Consider the following 19,319-nt stretch of genomic DNA (forward strand, 5'->3'; position numbering starts at 1 on the left):
GTTGCAGGATACAAAAATCAACACACAGAAATCTGTTTCATTCCTATATACTAATGATGAACTAGCAGAATGAGAAATCAGGAAAACAATTCCATTCAAACTTTCATCAAAAACAATAAAATACCTAGGAATAAACCTAACCAACGAGGTGAAAGTCCTATACCCTGAAAACTACAAGATACTCATAAGAGGAATTAAAGAAGACAACAAAAAATGGAAATATATCCATGCTCATGGATAGGAAGAATTAATATTGTCAAAATGACCATCTTGCCTAAAGCAATCTACAGATTCAGTGCAATCCTTATCAAAATACCAATGGCATTCTTCAACAAATAGTTCTAAAATTCATATGGAACCACAAAAGACCCCAAATAGCCAAAGCAATGCTGAGAAAGAAGAATGAAGCTGGGGGTATTATGCTCCCTGACTTCAGGCTCTACAACAAAGCAACAGTAATCAAGATAACTTGGTACTGGCACAAAAACAGACCCATGGATCAATGACCAGAATAGAGAGCCCAGATACAAACCAAAACTTATATGGTCAATTAATATATGATAAAGGAGCTATGGATATACAATGGGGAAATGACACCCTCTTCAACAACAGGTATTGGCAAAACTGGACAGCTACAAGAGAATGAAACTGGATTATTCTCTAGTTCCATACACAAAAGTAAACTCGAAATGGATAAAGACCTGAATGTAAGTCATGTAACCATAAAACTCTTACAAGAAAACATAGGCAAAAACCTCTTGAATATAAAAATCAGCAGTTTTTTTCTGAACACATCTCCTTGGGCTAGGGAAACAAAAGCAAAATAAATGGGACTACATCAAACTAAAAAGCCTTCTGTACAGCAAAGGACACCATCAGTAGAACAAAAAGGCATCCTACAGTATGGGAGAATATATTCATAAGTGACATATCCAATAAGGGGTTTACATCCAAAATATATGAAGAGCTCACATACCTCAACACCCAGAAAGCAAATAACTGATTAAAAAATAGGTCAAGTATCTGAACAGACACTTCTCCAAAGAAAATCAGATGGCCAACAGGCACATGAAAAAATGCTCCACATCACTAATTATCAGGGAAATCCAAATTAAAACAACAATGAGATATTACCTCACACCAGTTAGGGTGGCCAACATCCAAAAGACAAGGAACAACAAATGCTGGCGAGGATCTGGAGGAAGGGGAACCCACCTACACTGTTGGTAGGAATGTAAATTAGTTCAACCATGGTAGAAAACAATATGGAGATTCCTCATAAAACTAAAAATAGAAATACCATTTGACCCAGGAACTCCACTCCCAGCAATACACCCAAAGAAAACAACATCCCACATTCAAAAGGATATATATACCCGTATGTTTATCACAGCACTATTTACAACAGGCAAGATATGGAAGCAACCTAAGTGTCCATCAGTAGATGAATGGATAAAGAAGAGGTGGTACATATACACAATGGAATATTATTCAACCATGAGAAGAAATCAAATCCTACCATTTGAAACAACATGATGGAACTAGAGGGTATTATACTTAGTGAAATAAACCAGGAAGAGAAAGACAAATACCAAATGATTTCCCTCATTTGTGGAGTATGACAACAAAGCAAAACTGAAGGAACAGAACAGTAGGAGACTAACAGACTCCAAGAGGCTAGCAGTTACCAAAGGGAAGGGGATGTGGGGGGGTTGTGGGGAGGGAAGGAGAAGAGGATTAAGGGGCATTATGATTAACACACATAATGTGGGGGTGGGGTCATGGGAAGGCAGTATAGCACAGAGAAGACAAGTAGTGACTCTACAGCATCTTACTACACTGATAGCTACTGCAATGGGGTGTGTGCGGGGACTTGATAATATGGGGGAACATGTAACGATAATGTTGCTTGTGTGAAACCTTCATAAGATTTTATATCATTGATACCTTAATAAAAATATATATAAATGGATGGAAAAATATATACTTTGCTAACACTAATCGAAAGATAGTAAGAAGCATCTAGTAATGTATACAATTATTGAGTCACTATGTTCTATGTATGAATGCAACATAATATCGGGTATCAACTTTATTGCAATGAAAAGAATAAAAGTAAATAAGAGTAGCTATACTGATTTCAGACAGAGCAGTCTTCAAAGCAAGGAAAGTTATCACAGGTAAAGAAGGCTATTTCATAATAATAAGGGCATCAGTTCTCCAAGATGATATAACAATCCTTAATACATATGTATGTAATATCAGAGCATCAAACTACATCATGCAGAAACTGATAGAGCTGCAAGGAGAAATAGATGAATCCACTATCCCAGTTGGTGACATCAACAGCCTTTTATTGGAAATGGTCACCAGCAGGAAGAAAATCAATAAGGACATAGTTGGCCTCAAAAACATAATCACTCAACTAGACATAATTGACATCTATAGACTACTTCATCCAACAAGAGCAGATTACACATTCTTCTTAATCTCACATGGATTATTTACCATGGTAGATCACATTCTGGGCTATAAGATACACCTTAACAAATTTAAAAGAGTAGAAATCATACAATATCTACTCTCATACCACAGTGGAATTAAATGAGAAATCAATAACAGAAAGATGACTGGAAAATCTCAAAATGCATGGAAATTAAAAAATACACTTCTAAATAACATGTGGGTCAAAGAAGAAATCTCAAGAGAAATTTAAAAATATTTTGAATTAAATAGAAATGAAAATAAAACTTATGTAATTTGTGGGGTGCAGCAAAAGCAATGCTTAGAGGGAAATTTATAGTATTAAATACATATATTAGAAAAGAGGAAAGACCTAAAATCAATAATTTAATTTTCAAGTTTAGGAAAGTAGAAAAATAAGAGCAAGTTAAATCCAAAAGAAGAAGAAAAGAAATAATAAAAACTAGAGCTGAAATAATTGAAGTTTAAAATGGGAAATCAATAAAGAATGATCTATGAAAAACTGGTCTTTGAAAATATGAGTAAAATAATAAGCCTCTAGCCAGTTAACTAAAAACAGAAAAGAGAGAAAAGTGAGAGAACACAAATGACAAATATCAGAAATGGAAAGGGTACCATGGATAATAAAAGGATAATAGAAGAATATTAGAACAACTGTTCCCACAAATGTTGATAACCTTGATGAAATGGACCAATTCTGTGAAAGACACAATCTGCCAAGATTCACACAAGAAGAAATAGATGATCTGAATAGGTGATCTATTCATCTAGCTATTTCATCATCAGAAATAGATGATCACATGAATTGATGATCTATTAAAGAAATTGAATCAATAATTAATAATCTTCCAAAACAGAAAACTCCATACCCAATAGGTTCACTGATTAATGCTATAAAAATTTTAAGGAAGAAGTTATACCAATTCTCTACAATCTCTTTCAGAGGATGGAAGCAGGGGAATACTTCTTAAATCATTGTACGAGGCCAGCATTACCTTAATACCAAAACAAGACAAAGACAGTACAAGAAAAGCAAACTACTGAGTAATACATCTCATGGACATAGACAAAAAAGTCCTTAACAAAATACTGGTGACTCTAGTCCAACAAATTATACACCATGACCAAGTGGTATTTATCCCAGGTATTCATGGACAGTGCCACATTCAAAAATGAATTCATGTGATCCATCACATCAACAAGGTAAAAAGGAAAAATCACATGATATCATTAGATGCAGAAAAAGCACTTGGCAAAATCCAACACCTGTTCATGATAAAAACTCTCAGTAAACTAGGAATAAAGGAGAACTTCTTCATCTTGATAAAGTATATCCACAAAAAACCCACAGTGATCATCATACTTAATTGCAAGAAACTTGAAGTTTTCCCAGTAAGATCAGGTACAAGGCAAGGATATCCCCTATCACCACTCTTTTTCAACACTGTAGTGGAAATACTTGCTAATAAGATAAGAAAAGGAAATAAAAAACATATAGACTGGAAAAGAATAAATAAACCATATTTGTTCACAGAGGAGATTGTCTATATAGAAAATCTAAAAGAATCAACCACAAAACTCCTGGAACTAATAAGCAGTGATAGCAAGATTGCAGAATACAAGGTTAATAATATACAAAGTCAATCAACTTCCTATATACCAGCAATAAACAAGTGGAATTTGAAATTGAAAACACAATACCATTTATATTAGCATCTCTCCAAATGAAATACTTAGATATAAATGTAATGAAATATGTACAGTATCTATATGAAGAAAACTACAAAACTATGTTGAATGAAATCAAAGGTGAATGAAATAAACAGATATTCCATGTTCATGGATAGGAATACTCAATATTGTCATGATATCAGTTCTTTCCAAACTGGCCTATAGATTCAATGCAATCTCAATCAAAATCCTGGAAAATTATTTTGTGGAAATTGACAAACTGATTGTAAAGCTTGTACATAGAGGCAAAAGACCCAGAATAGCCAATGCAATATTGAAGGCAAAGAAACAATGTTGGAGGGCCAACACTACCCAACGTCAAGACTTCCTATAAAGCTATAATAATCAAGACTGTGGTACTGGCCAAGGAATAGATAAATAGATTAATGAATAAGACAGAGAACACAGAAATAGACCCACATAATTATAGTCAACTGATGTTTAACAAAGTTGCAAATAATACAGTGGAGCAAAGAAAGTCTTTTCAACAAATAATGCTGTAACAACTGACATCCACATGCAACAAAATGAATCTAGACACAGTTCATCTACACCATCTACAAAAATTAACTCAAAATGGATCATGGACCTAAAGGTAAAAAGCAAAAATATTAATCTCCTAAAACATAGGAGAAAATCTAGATGATCTTGGGTATGGTGATGCCATTGAAAGGACTATTTGTTTAGATTCTTCTATGTCTTCTCTGTCTTGGAGGTAGGTTCATTCCTCAAGGTATTTGGAGGGCATCTGTCACAGGACAGTTTTAGGAACTACTTCAGGAGAGAAGGAGTAGGAAGGTCAGAGAGATCTTTCTGCCTCTACTTTTCCTCATACTCCTTTAGCTGGAAATTTTCAATATGCCAAGGTGCCATATTTTAGAGTTGAACCCTGACAAAAGACAGGCTTTTATTCACATGAGTATGTGGGAGTTCACATAAAAATATTACTCAGGGAGGCCACTGGGATTTGAGGCATATATATACCATCTTAGTAGGGGATTTGGTGGAGAAACACTTCTAGGAGAACAAATTGTATCTTGAAAAGGGGAAGGTGAGGGATGGGGTAAGTAGGAAGAAGGAAAGGGCATTTATGGAAGCACAAATGATTTTTGAAACATAAATGGGGCCTTAGGAGAATGAATGAAAGATATGAGTTTAGTGACAATCTCTGCTTAGGTGTGGTAGTGAGAAGAGAATATTAGAGCTGCTCCTCGGGAAGGGATTTGTGACAACTGAATTTTTGGGGGGAAATTTTGCTTTTTAAGCTATTAAATTAATTAAACAAGGAGGCTGTTAGACTGATGTTGCCCTAATGTTATGGTAACTTATGTAAGCAAACTAAAATTGAACACTAAATGCCTCAAGTTTCTAAAATCAAAATGCTAAGGACAACCAATCCCGAATAGCTAACTACATTTTAGCTATAGTCAATCAAATCATTTCCTTTCTTTGCTTCCATAATTTTCTTTTTTTTTTAGAAAAGTTTTATATTTACAGAAAATTTGTAAGATTACTACAGAGTTCCCATAAACCCTGCACAGCTTTCCCCTTTTTTTAACCTTTTTTTTATATTAAGGTGTCTTGATATATACTCTTATGAAGGTTGCACATGGTCAACATTGTGGTTACCACATCACCCATATTATCAAGTCCCCCCCACACACAGCTCATTGCGGTCACTGTCTATCACTGTAGTAAGATGCTATAGAGTCACTACTTGTCTTCTCTGTGCTATACTGCCTTCCCCATGACCCCCCCCCACATTAGGTGTGTTAATCATAATGCCCTTTAATCCCCTTCTCCCTCCCTCCCTACCCTCCTCCTCCCAACCCCCTTCAAAGCTTTGGTAACCACTAGCCTCTTCTTGGAGTCTGTGACTCTGCTGCTGTTTTGTTCCTTCAGTTTTGTTTTGTTGTTATACACCAGAAATGAGGGCAATCATTTGGTACTTGTCTTTCTCCGCCTGGCCTGTTTCACTAAGCATAATACCCTCTAGCTCCATGCATGTTGCTGCAAATGGTAGAATTTGTTTTCTTTTTATGGCTGAATAATATTTCATTGTATATATGTACCACCTCTTTATCCAAAAAGGTTAGGTTGCTTCCATACCTTGTTTATTGTAAATAATGCTGCGATAAACATAGGGGTGCATATGTCTTTTTGAATCTGGGATCTTGTTTTCTTTAGGTATATTCCTGGAAGTGGAGTTCCTGGGTTAAATGGTATTTCTATTTTTAGTTTTTTGAGGACCCTCCCTATTGCTTTCCACCATGGTTGAACTAATTTACATTCACACCAACAGTGTAGGAGGGTTCCCCTTCCTCCACATCCTCGCCAGCATTTGTTGTTCCTTGTCTTTTGGATGTTGGCCATCCTAACTGGTGTGAGGTGATATCTCATTGTTGTTTTAATTTGCATTTTCCTGATAATTAGCAATGTGAAGCACTTTTTCATGTGTCTGTTGGCCATCTGAATTTCTTCTTTGGAGAAGTGTCTGTTCAGATCCTCCACCCATTTTTTTAATCAGAGTTATTTGCTTTTTGGGTGTTGAGGCATGTGAGTTTTTCATATATCTTGGATATTAACCCCTTATCAGATATGTCATTTACAAATATATTCTCCCATACTGTATGATGCCTTTTTGTTCTACTGATGGTGTCCTTTGTTGTACAGAAGCTTTTTAGTTTGATGTAGGTCCATGTGTTCATTTTTGCTTTTATTTCCCTTGCCTGAGGAGATGTGTTCATAAAAAAGTTGATGTTTATATTCAAGAGATTTTAGTCTATGTTTTCTTCTAAGAGTTTTATGGTTACATGGCTTACATTCAGGTCTTTGATCCAATTTGAGTTTGCTTTTGTTTATTGAGGTAGGCAATAATCCAGTTTCATTCTCTTGTAGCTGCCCAGTTTTGCCAACGCCAGTTGTTGAAGAGGCTGTCGTCCATTTATTTTTAATCTATATGTCTCTTTATAACTAAAATGCATTTCTTACAGACAACAAATAGTTTGGTCTTGTTTTATGATCCACTCTGACAATCTCTGTCTTTTAATTGGTGCATTTAGACTATTGATATTCAAGTGGATATGAATATGTTTGACAGAATAGCTACAATATTTGCTTCTATTTTTTATTTGTCACTCTTGTTCTTTGTACTTAGTTTTGTCTTCCACTCTTTTCTGCATTTTGTGGTTTAAATTTTTCTCTCCTTTCTTAATATAATTACATTTCTTTTTTCATGTTTTTCATTGTTCTGGAGTTTGCAATATGCATTTACAACTGATGAAGTCCACTTTCAAGTAACACTATACCACTTCACAGATAGTGCGAGTACCTTATAATAAAATAATTCCAATTCCTCTCTCCCACACCTTGTATCATTGCTGTCATTCATTTCATTATGCAAAGTAAGTATACATCACAGATACAAACATAATCAAACATTATTGAATACATTGTTACTATTATTATTTTAAACAAACTTTTTTTCTAGATGAATTAAGAGTAAGAAAAATAAGTTTTTATTTCACCTTCCCTCAGTCTTTCTTAATATTTCTTCCTTTATGTAGGTCTGAGAATCTGACCTATATCATTTTCCTTCTCTCTTAAAAGCTTCTTTTAATTTTTCTTGCAGTGCATTTGTACTGGCAACAAATTAAGCTTATCATAATCGGTGGTTTTTGACAGCCATGATGTGGAGAGTGACCAAGACTCTCTCCTTGACCTAACTCTAGTCAGCTTCCTCTAAGCCCTCAAGATTCGATTGTGGATTTTATCATCAGCTGGTTTAGTCCAGTTTTAGCAAGAATCTTGCTCAGTCAGTTTATCAAAAATCCCCAGCCCTTGACTTCTGATCAAGTCTTCATCCCCTACTCTTATCACCCTTGCTTGACTTCAGCAAGAATCCCCCTAGCCTTGATGTTTCCTCTTAAAAATTTTTCCGTCCACCAACCCTTACCTTGTTACTTGGCTATAAATCTCCACTTGTCCTTGTATTCAGAGTTGAACCTGATCTTTTTCTCTCCTACAAAACCCCATGGTGGTAGTCCCCCTGAATAAACTCTGCCTTACTGTCTTTAGCAAGCACCATGAATAATTTTTTCTTTAAGAAGAAGGATAAGAATGAGACTTTTTCAAATCAGAGAATAGGCTTGTATACCTTGAAGAAGCCTCAAGTGTGATTCAGAACAGACCTCTAAAGGGGCAGGCTACACCCTCCCCCATCCGTGGGAATCCACCTCTCCCCCTGGAATTTCCTGACATACCCACATTACAGTCTTCTCTAAGAAACTAGTGAGAGCCTAGTGGTTGTTAGTTCCCTAGGGCCGCTGTAACGAAGTACCACCGACAGGTGGCTTAAAACAACAGAAATTTATTCTCAGTTCTAGAGGCTAGAAGTCCCAAGTCAAGGTGACAGCAGGGCTATGCTCCCTCTGAAGGCTTTTGGAAAGAATTATTCCATGTTTCTTCCAGCTTCTGGTGTTCCCAGGTGTTCCTTGGTTTATGGCAACATTACTCCAGTCTCTATCTCCATTGTCACATGGTCTTCTTCCCCTATATCTCTGTATCCAAATCTTCCTCTACTTTCTCATATAAAGACACCGGTCATTGGATACAGAGCCCACTCTAATCCAGCATGACCTCATCTTAACTTGATTACATCTTCAAATCCTATTTCCAAATAACATTAAATGCTGAGGTTCTAGGTGACCATGAATTTTGGGGGTACACTATTCAACCCATTACAATGGTTAAAACCATGGCCTTTAGAAGTACAAATTCTTGCCCTGCCACTAACTAGCTGTGTGAATTTGGGCAATTCACCTTACCTTCTAATGTGTTGTTCACCCATAATATGTGAATTTTACCTGCTTCTGAAGCTTATTGTGAGGAGCAAATTAGATAATTTTTGTAAAGTTTTTGAGCACAGTGCCTGGCACTCGGTAACAGCTCCAACCTTGGAAGCCATTGGTCATTATCTACCATCAATCCGAAGCTTCATTTCTCTCCGGCTTCTTTATGATTTTTCTACCCCACTTCCCCTTAAATACTGGTTTTCCCAGAGTTCTTTCGTTGACATGTGCTCTTCTGCTATGGGCAGCTCCTCTGGTTATATGTATGTGGGGAGAGGTTGCAGGGAGTTAATTTACTCCAGGGCTTTAACGAGCAATCCATTCTGATGGCTCTGTTGGAAGGAAAACGTATTGTTGGAAGGTCCCCCAGTAATTGGAGTCTTGCAAATTTAATTGAAAAAATACAGATCAGCAGAATAAAAGACAAGATTTATTTTCACATGTGCATGCAGGAGAGCTTACAGTAATGGAAAATTCGTGGAATTGCCCAAAGGTAAAGTGTATATATACCAGTTCAATAAAAGGGGTTTTGGGGGGACTTTAGTGGGAGGGTATGGAAGTCTCTACTGGACTTGTGGATGCTAATGCAAATAGGCAATCTGTCTTCTTGGCAAATGAATTTTCAGGAAACTCCCTAGGAAGGGGTTAATAGAAGCTGTATTTTCAGGAGGTTCTGCTTTAGATAGATAAGAGAAGTTCAGATAAGATTTGTTTCTGCATCTTCTGTGCCCAAAAGTTTTCACTTTAAAATAACCATTATACCATCTCTGGAGAGCTAAGAGGGTTCCCACAATTCCCAAGTATATTCCCCAAGCCTCAGCCTCTGAAATAAACTGTTTAGTTCATGTCTTCACTCTTCCTTGAGAGGTGAAAGACCTAGGTTCACTTACAGAATTCTTTAAGTATGCTTTAATCTGTAAAATGAAGATGGGGTGGTTGTGAGAATTATATCAGTCCTATATGTAAAGCATTTGGAGCAATGCCTGGACATAGTAAAACTGATATAACTGTTTGCTATTTTTTAAATTGAGCTATAAGTGACATATTAGTTTAAGGTGTACAATGAAATGGTTCAGCATTTGTATATATTACACAAATGATCGCCACAATTAAGTCTTGTTAACATCTGTCACCAAGGTGTTATTATTTTTATTTTGTCCTATAAGCATCTCAAACTCAGCTCTTCCAAAACTCAACTCCTCATTGCCTCTAAATATGTCTGTTTCCCAGAGTTTCTTCCTCAAACGGTGGCACCATTATCCAAGTAGAAACCTTGACTCCTCTCTCCCTCAATCTCTATGTAAAATCAACCACCCAAACCAATTGATTTTACCTTCTAAATATTTCTTCAGTTTACTCTACCCTTTGTGTAGATTACTGTTATAAAATACTCCTCCACCCACCTTGAACAGATGAAAGAAGAGCATTTCCTTGGCCTCAGTCTCTGTGCTCCTGCTGTTTCTCATGTGTACACTTCTCGGGTAGCCTAGATCATCTGAACCGCAGTGCCCCATGGACATATGAGCAAGAAGAAAAAGCTTATGCTGGTGTGCCATTGAGATTTTATGGTTGGTTGCAAAATAGACACAAACAAGCATAGCTGGCATATCTTCCCTAGGTCAGGCAACTGCCTCCCAATTAGTGTTCCTGCTTCCATCCTCATCCCTCTCATCTCCATCCTTCAAAGAGCTACCGAGTTACTCTACCTAATGCACCAATCTGAGTTGAGCTGATGTACTAAGAACTCTTCAAAAATGACAGAAACTGAACTTAGACCCCTCTCAGCAAAAAAAAAGAGAGAGGAGGTGGTTATTGGCATCTAGGGGCAATATTAGCTTCTGGCATGGCTGGATCCAGTTGCCCAAATAAGTCATGAGGAATGTCTCTCACTCTCTCAGTTCCAATCTCCTCTGTGGCTTCATTCTCCCCAGTGGTGGGAAAATTGCCACTAAAAGGTTCCAGGCTTAAATCCTACAATTTTATTAACTCCAAAAGAAAGTGGACACTTCTTCCCTAATTGCTTCAACAAAAAGTCCCAGAGAAGCCTCCGATTGGACTGGTTTGGGTCAGATGCCCTTCCCTGAACTAATCACTTTGATCAGAGATATGCAGTGTTCAGCCTGGAGTCCAAGAATGGAATCAGCCTCACTGAATCGCGTAAATTGAGAGTGGGTAAGAAAAGGGTTCCTGAAGGTGAAAAGATGGGATTTGTAACAAGGCAGGATACCAAGCAGTCAAAAGCAGCTGATGTCCTATTATCATTCTTCTGCCTAAAGTCCCTCCGTGGGCTCCTCCTCACCATTAGGATGAGCTCTCAGGTTCTCGGTATAAAACACTAAGCCCTCCATGATCTGATCCTGTCTGTCAAGGCTCACCTCCTTGTCAATGTGTGACATGCCCTTCAGGCTCCCCCAGTACTGCACATCATCCCCAGTCAGCCTCCAATCTTGGGTCCCTTCTCCTGAAACACCTCCAATTCCTCTTCTCCTGAATCACCCATCTTCTTTCCCTAGCTTACTCCTGCCTATTCTTGAAGGCTCATCTTGAATCCCTGGGCATGAAAGATCTCTCTGAACCACCCTGTTCCAGGCTATGCCCCCACAAAGACACACTTTTATTCACATTTTCTTAACACTGTGTTTGGCATAGTCACCCAGGAACTGCTGAATTAATGTGTGAATCAAAAAAGGAATAAATGAATGAATGATAGAGAAGAGTAGAAAGTCAATAAATATTTGTTCAATGGATGAATTTGGTTTGAAATGGGAAATGTGTTGTCTTATACAGCTGAAAAATCCAAGTGAAAAGCTGAATGTATAGATAGATAAATAGGTAGGTAAGTATAGATGGATGGATGGTAGATAGATAGATAGAGAGATAGATGATAGATAGATAGAATGGATAGATGGAAAGATAAGTGGATGAATAAGTTCACTAGTAAACCCCTCCTCTTCCAATAGTTTGGGAAGTGGGCCAGAGCAACGGCTTTCAAGTTATGGGCAGAGTCTGTGCAGACCTGTCTTTTGAGAGTTCCTTAAAGCTAAGCTTGAGTGGACATAATTTTGACCACCTTCCCCAGGCACTTGAGCCTCAGCAGGAGACAGGGGAGTGAAATGGGGGCCCCAAAGGAATAATTGAGATGTCTTTAAAAAGAAAATGGGTACTTTTTCCTGTTACAGATTAACTTCCTGGCAAATTGCAGCATGCCTGGCACAGCTGGAGGTGGATGTTTTTAAAAGCCCTTGGGGATCTTGAATTTAATTAAATGAGCATTTTGTACCATCCCAGAAGGAAGCAAAACAAACCACCCATTTCAGAACTTCTAGGGACCTGGAACCTCCTTCATTTGATTTGGTAAGGAGCTGAGTGAGTTCTGCCCCTCAGGAGCTAGTGAAATAAGCACCAGCCTCTCTCAAACCTCACCACCAGCTGGGAACTTTTTCCAGGAGTCCTGAGGGTGGACATGGTGAGCAGCTCCTTACCACACACAGTCCTGTTTTGCAGGGTGAATTTCCATTAGGAGGGAAGGAGAAAAACAGAATTGTCTACAAAAAAATTAAAAGCAGTTACCAGAGCTTGGCCTATTCCCAGTAAGCTGTAGAAAGAGGCCCCAGACTTCCTGATCCCCAGCTGCAAGCCGAGGCCTGTTTCCTGGCCCACTAGAAGTGGGCCACCCCCGGGGACAGAGCAGGGCTTTGGGCCAGCTCACGAGGCCCCATCTCTCCTGCCCCTTCCTTGGAAGCCGGCAGGCTCCACGGAAGCAAAAGGAACGGCTTGTAGTCACTTTTCAGGCTGGATTACTTTACTTTCAGTCCTTTCTTCTTTCCTTCGCCGTAGCCTGGTTGCCTTGTCATCTCAAAAGAAACCTATTCCGTTTCTGAGGCTTTTATGGACAAAACGAAGGGTGATTTTCAGTAGTTTGCTGCCTCTTGCTCTCTCTCTTTCTCTCTTCCTCCCTCTCGTCCATCTGCCTCCTCTGCCCCACCTTCCCTCTAGCCCCCACCAGAGTAACAATGAAAGGCTCTCAACACATCACCCAACCTGCAGTGGGGTGACTCCCAGCTGACCAGCTGCCCTCTTCTCCACAGGCAGGCAGGTCCAAATGAGTAAAGAGAAATGGTCCCCACTCTGCATAGGCTGTCCTGGGACTTGGATTCCCATTTACTCACAGCAAAGACCCCCCACTGTAAGCAGGAGTCCGGTGTGATTCACAGTGTGAATTCAGGAGCCGTGCTACTGGGGGTCACATCTGGGTTCTGCACGTCCTGGATGGCCATGCTCCAGCAAGTTCCTTAACCCCTTGGCACCCCAATTTCCTCATCTGTAAAATAAGAGTGTTGTGGGGAGTGCATGAAGCACCCCGTGGAGTTCTCGGCCAGATGCCTGGCACAAAGGAAAAGCTCCGAAGCCTTTTTTCTCATTTGGGTTCTACAAAATTACACCCACCCTTTCCTGCGGATCCTCCAATCTCAGATCCCCAATCCTGCCTTTCAAACGTGTTGTGTCATCATTTATTTGCAAACATGTCTATTTGATTTCAAATTAAAATGCTTTTGAGTCAAATTAAAAACAGAACACATGCAGGGGGGAGAAAAGAAAGACTGACAGGTATAAACAGCAAAATATTTTTGCAGGTTGGATACAGATCGCTCAGATGCTAGAGGGTTCAAATTGACAGACTTTTGATATGAAAACGAACATGAATATTAGCAGAGGGACATTTTTCTGGGAATAAAAAACCAGGAACACGAATCTCTCCTCTTTCCTTCCCACCAGTGCTCAGAGCTCCACTTACTGGATGATCAGGCCTCGTGGCCTTCCATGTGCGTGATCACAGACTGATCTTGATTGTTCCCATAATTCATTAACAATTCTCCCAGTTAAATATTAAATAATTCATACAAACAGCATGGAGGGAGCTGAACGCAAGACCTTCCTGTTGGGGCGTTGGCTATTCAGCCAGCTATTAAAAAAAGGAAGAGGAGGAGGAAACCGAGAGCCCCACTCCCCAGTTAATGCAAAACCACGGAGCTACCCGAGTTTGGAAAAGTGAGGCAGGTGGAGGTCTCTGGACAGTCACAGCCCAGCAGCAGATGTTCCCTGGAGCCAGCACAGTCTGCGTGGGGCTCACCCATTCCCAGAAGCTGTGGGAAAGTCCCATCATGTGTGAAGACTTCCTTTGTCCTCTCTATGGGACAGCTGAGCACACAGGAATCCTCACGGCCTCATCTTCCTCACAACTCCAAAGAGAGAAGCCTGATGAGAGTGACTTCTGAGGCCTGAATCCCAAAGGCAGGGATTTCTCTCTCCTCCATCTGGAGCTTCTCAGCGTGGAGTTTGTCTCAGGTTTCATTGTTCAAAGGCAGTTCCAGGAATGAGGTGAGGGTCTGAATCCAGAGAAAAGCATCTCAGCTCTTCTGCTCAGGGGCGCCCTCCTTCAGTGAGACATCTTTGCCATCAGCTGCCTCAGGGCAGGCCTCCAGATCTGGCTTTTCTCCCGCAGGGTGTTCTCCGGGTTCCTGGGCCTCCCCGGCCACTGTGGTGTTCTTGCTGGAGTGGCATCCCATCTCGGTTGGGTGCCGAGTTCCTGGGATGTTCCAGGAGGGTCTGTGTGGCTGATCCTCCTTTGCCAGAGTTAAATGACCCTTCTTCAGAGCCCTGTTGAAAGAGAATTAGTTTGGTTTCTATGGTCACAGAGAGACACCAAGTCCAATTTGCATAATGAGTCTCTCCCTTAGCCCAGAGGACTGCCTTCTGGCTGACCCATCTGGCTCCAAGCACCAGGTCCCATTCATTCCACAGGAAGAATACCCCTTTGTTTAACCTTTAACTTCTTTACAGATTAGCACCTAGTTACCTGTAAACAACAGCCTTCTCTACCCAGAAAGAAAACCCTGTCACTATGCAACTATCTGTGGCCTCCCTCTGTGTCCCAGGGTCACATTCAGTTCCGGAACTCACAGACCCCCTACTTGGAGGCCATCCTCCAGCCTAGAATGCCAACTCCACCCAGAGAGTCCTAAGACCGTGGACTCCAGGGGCTACCCAAACATGTGAGTAATTCAAAGAATTACCAGGTGTTGTGTGCTGCTCTGTGCCAAGCAGTTTACAATCCTCACAATGACCCTAAAAGGTAGATTGTATTATTTAATCCTGAAACAACAGATGGAGACACAGAGGCACTGAAAGACTGAGTAATTTATTTAAGTTAGTTCCTAACAGCCAGGCAATAATACCAGAGCTGGGCTTTGAACCCAAGTCATCCACATGCACCTCCCTCTATCACTACATTAATCTTACCTATCTTAAAGACCCCTTCAGGCCATCTTCACACACCATCATGAATGTCATCAGCTTGGTAGGCCTGCACGGCCCTTGTAATCTTACAAAGCTGTTAGTGAATGGTCCTCTGATGTAAATGCTTCTTGAGTGAAGCTTTGCATGCTACGGAACTGAAGCTAGACAGTCCTGTGCTCTGTGCTTGACTCCTATTTTATTTTCTGATCACCTCATCTGCCTTTTCCTGATAATCCTGACCCAGCTCCTGGAAGCTGGAAAGAGAATCAAGCAGGTCTGTGAGGTGGTTTTTCAAAGCACAAAAAATATTCTTTCCTGAGTTGACACACAGCAGTTGGAGGTGACATCAGAGTTTGCATACAGCGGTCAGAGGTGACATCATTGACTCATCCATTTACCAGAGGCAGGTGCATGCCAGCCTCAGACATGCTAAACCAGTCCTCTCACTTACTCCTCTCAAACAGTCCAAGGAGGAAGTATTATTAATCCCACTTTAGAGTTAAAATAGTTGAGTCCAAAGTGGTTAGGTCAGTAGCCTGAGGTCACACACCTGACTACCAGCATCTCAGTGTGTTACCTCCAAAGCTGTGACCTCCTCACTTCATTCCCCCTCCTGCTCCTGCTCCTGTCCCCACTGCCTCTGGTTAATACCACCGGACCTGGGCATTCAGTGATCTGCAGGAGTATGGTAACATTCCCCTATAAACCACCTTTCTTTGAATGAGCTTCTTGCCAACTGGGCTGGAGGAGTGACAATTAGGAAAACACGATGATGCTGTCAGTTCTCTCTCGCATATAAATGCCAAAAGTACAGTCTGGGGGTGTTGGGCTTGAAGAGGGAGGTTCCACTGGCTTTCCAATGAAGAGGCCCTAATTAAGGCAAATCCTCATTTGGATTTTGAAATCGTAAACTAGCAATGCTCTTGTGAAGCCTCCAAATTAATCATGCTTAAACCAAGTCAGGCCAAGAGATGGGCAACAGGAGCACCCAGGAGCCAGGTAAAACCCTCAGGCTGGCCTGGGGTTAGTTTATAGGTGTGGTCGGTGGTAACAGATGACAGAGCACTTTGTTACATGAACCTGGTGAGTAGCCTTGCCCTGCCTATGACCCCTCTATGTGCAGGACTGGTTAGAAAATTTGTGGGGTCCAATGCAAAATTAAAATGTGGGCCCCTTTTTCAAAAACTATTAAGAATTCCAAGATGGTGACAACAGAGCTTTGAATGAAGCACAGGGCCCATGAAACCAGCCCTGCCCACACTGACCTCTCCTTCAGCTCACTCAGACATGAATTCACCTCGGATGAGGACCGGTAATTTGCCAGATCACTAGCTGGCTCTGCCTAGGGGACATTGCCCTAGCAATAGCATGAGACCAGAAGAAAGACAAGAAAAGAAATGGTGCATGGACAACGTAAGGATGGATGGGAACTTTCAGTTGGACACTTTCAAAACATTTTCAGCTTTAAACTGCTTCTTTAGCTGTTACTACCTACAAAACATAGTCCACAAAAAGAAATCACCATAAAAAGCACAAATAAAACCAGTGACAATAGCATATGTTGGCAAGGTTGCAGAGCAACTGGAACTCTCCTATGTTGCTGGAGGGAATGCAAAATAGTACAACCACTTGGGAAAAACTTATAAAGTTAAATGTACACATAGCATAGAATATTTACCTGTATTGGTCTGCTGAAGGAAGTTCACGATCAAGGTGCTGGCAAACTCTCATCCTGGTCTGCAGATGGCCAGCTTCAGGATCCATCCTACATAGCCTTTCCTCTGGGTTCACAAAGAAAGAGTGTTCTAGTGTCCCTTCCTTTTCTCATAAGGACACCAGTTCAGTTGGATTAGGGCTCTATTCTCATGACTTCATTTAACCTTAATTACCACCGTAAAAGCCCTAACTCCAAATGCACCCACATTGGGGATTGCAGCTTCAACCTATGATTTTGGCAGGGACTTAGGAGGAGCACATTCAATCCATGACATTAGCCAGGGAAATGAAAACCTATGTGCACACAAAACCTACATACACAAATATTTAGAGTAGCTCTAGCAATAATCAAAAACTGGAAACAAGCCAAATGTGAATGGTTAAATAAACTGTGGTACATTCCTGCATGGAATATTACTCGGTAATAAAAAGGAATAAACTACTGATACATGCAACAGTTTAGAGGAATTTCAAAGGCAGTATGTTGAGTGAAAGAAACCAGTAACAGAAAGATTTACCTACTGTTTGATTCCATTCATACAACATTCTCAAAAAGACAAAAGTACAAGGGTAGAGAACAAATTAGTGGTATAATTACAAAGTGGTAGCTTGAGGAAGTTCTGGGGGTGATTGAACTGTTCTGTATCTTAATTGTGGTGGTAGTTACATCAGTCTACATTTGTGTTAAAATTCACAGAACTGTGCACCAAAATGCTTAAGAGTCAAATTTACAAAGTTCAGAAAATTTCAAAAAATTGTAAAGATCATCCAAACAAAAATAAGCAAATAAATAAAAGCTGTTTGCCAGGAGCCTAGCGGTTTATTTGCCATCTGGTCCTAGCTTTCAAGATCATTTAAAATTCTTACTTGCTTCTTACTCAAACAAACAAACAAATACACCTGCCCCTAATTTAGCTCAGTTGCTGTTTGTTGAGCTACATGATACAAGGTTACACTTTGGGTGTTGTGCAGTTTCACTAGAACCTTAGTGAATTGCAATTAAGGAAGCCTGGATGTGGAGGCAGAGAGGGCTGCATGCATAGGGTCACCTTATAGGTATGACTATAGTTTCAGGAGAGTGGCTAGCCCACGGCACCCAAGGGAGCTGAGGGCATAAGCATGTCCCTCCCTTCCTCTGGTCTCTCCCAGGGCTCCCATTGGCCAAGACCAGCTTGAAGCCAGTGGGCATAGAAAGCCTTTGGTCTTATACATTTATAGCCCCCAGGGTACAGAGCAGGATGGAGAAGAATGGAGAGTAGATGTGGAAAGGCAATCAAGAAGGCATCCAGCACAGCCCACGTGGGTTCTGCTCTCAAGGGGCATAGAATCTGCTGGGAGAGGCAACACCTTCACAGGAAATAAATTAAGGAGGCAGAATGCGGCAAGCACTTTTAATACAGAGAAAAGGTCACACTGGAAAGAGAGGGCAGGGGTGGGTTTCCTTGAGCTGGACTTAGAAAGATGAGCAGAATATTAGCTGGTAGAGGAAGGAAAGGGCACCATGGCCAAAATGAAAAAATATAAGTCCTTCCCTAGGAATTCAGTTTAATTCACCATTCATTTATAGAAAAATATAAGTCCCTCCCTAGGAATTCAGTTTAATTCACCATTCATTTATAGAAATGCAAATAATGGTTGTGGTTAGAAGCACCAGTTTTAGCGACAGGAACCTAGGACTGAATACTAACTCTACAGTGTTCATACCGTGTGGCCTTCAGCGATTGGCTAAATGCCTCTGATTGTTTCCTAAACTTTGGGGAAGAGCCAATGAGACAGTACATATCTCATCCTGTATTACACCTCATAACATCTAGCAGGTTTTGCAGGTACAGCCCATGACCAGAAAATGACCAAACTACTCCTGCCAGTCACAGATGCACTGTGACACCAAAAGTCAAGTTGCCATTCAGTCCACAGGGCCAGCCTCACCAAATGCCCTTCCTGGGAATGGACACCCATCCCTTGTCCCCATGGCTACATTTGGTATCTCTGCCTTTTCCTTGCCTACCCTTCATCCTGCCAGGGTCCTGATACCACCCTGCCCATGCTCTGATACCCCCATTTCTATCTCCAACTATTTTGAGCAATAGAGGATTCTTACTCTCTTTAATGGAGAATCACTCTAGAAGATAAATAAGCTATTCCCTCCTAAAAATAGGTTGCATCTCATAACTACGAATTTATTTAAAAATCAAAATGAAACAAATGAAATTCTCCCTTTGAAGGATAGGATGGAGAAAA

At 40.4% G+C, this 19,319-nt stretch overlaps 1 protein-coding gene across 1 annotated transcript; it reads right to left on the reverse strand.

The window, feature by feature from the left end:
• Positions 1 to 11,391: 11,391 nt before the first annotated feature.
• On the reverse strand, positions 11,392 to 14,850 carry CHD9NB (CHD9 neighbor). The gene has a single exon (XM_057492759.1). The coding sequence runs from the start codon at positions 14,630 to 14,632 to the stop codon at positions 14,474 to 14,476; it is 159 nt and encodes a 52-aa protein (XP_057348742.1). The 5' UTR covers positions 14,633 to 14,850; the 3' UTR covers positions 11,392 to 14,473.
• Between the last annotated feature and the right edge of the window lie 4,469 nt (positions 14,851 to 19,319).

This window comes from Manis pentadactyla, chromosome 15 (assembly GCF_030020395.1).
Source record: "Manis pentadactyla isolate mManPen7 chromosome 15, mManPen7.hap1, whole genome shotgun sequence".
NCBI lineage: Eukaryota > Metazoa > Chordata > Mammalia > Pholidota > Manidae > Manis > Manis pentadactyla.

Bases quoted from the DNA above. Each gene is read 5' to 3' on its own strand.
- CHD9NB (XM_057492759.1), bottom strand. From the start codon at position 14,632: ATGGGATGCCACTCCAGCAAGAACACCACAGTGGCCGGGGAGGCCCAG.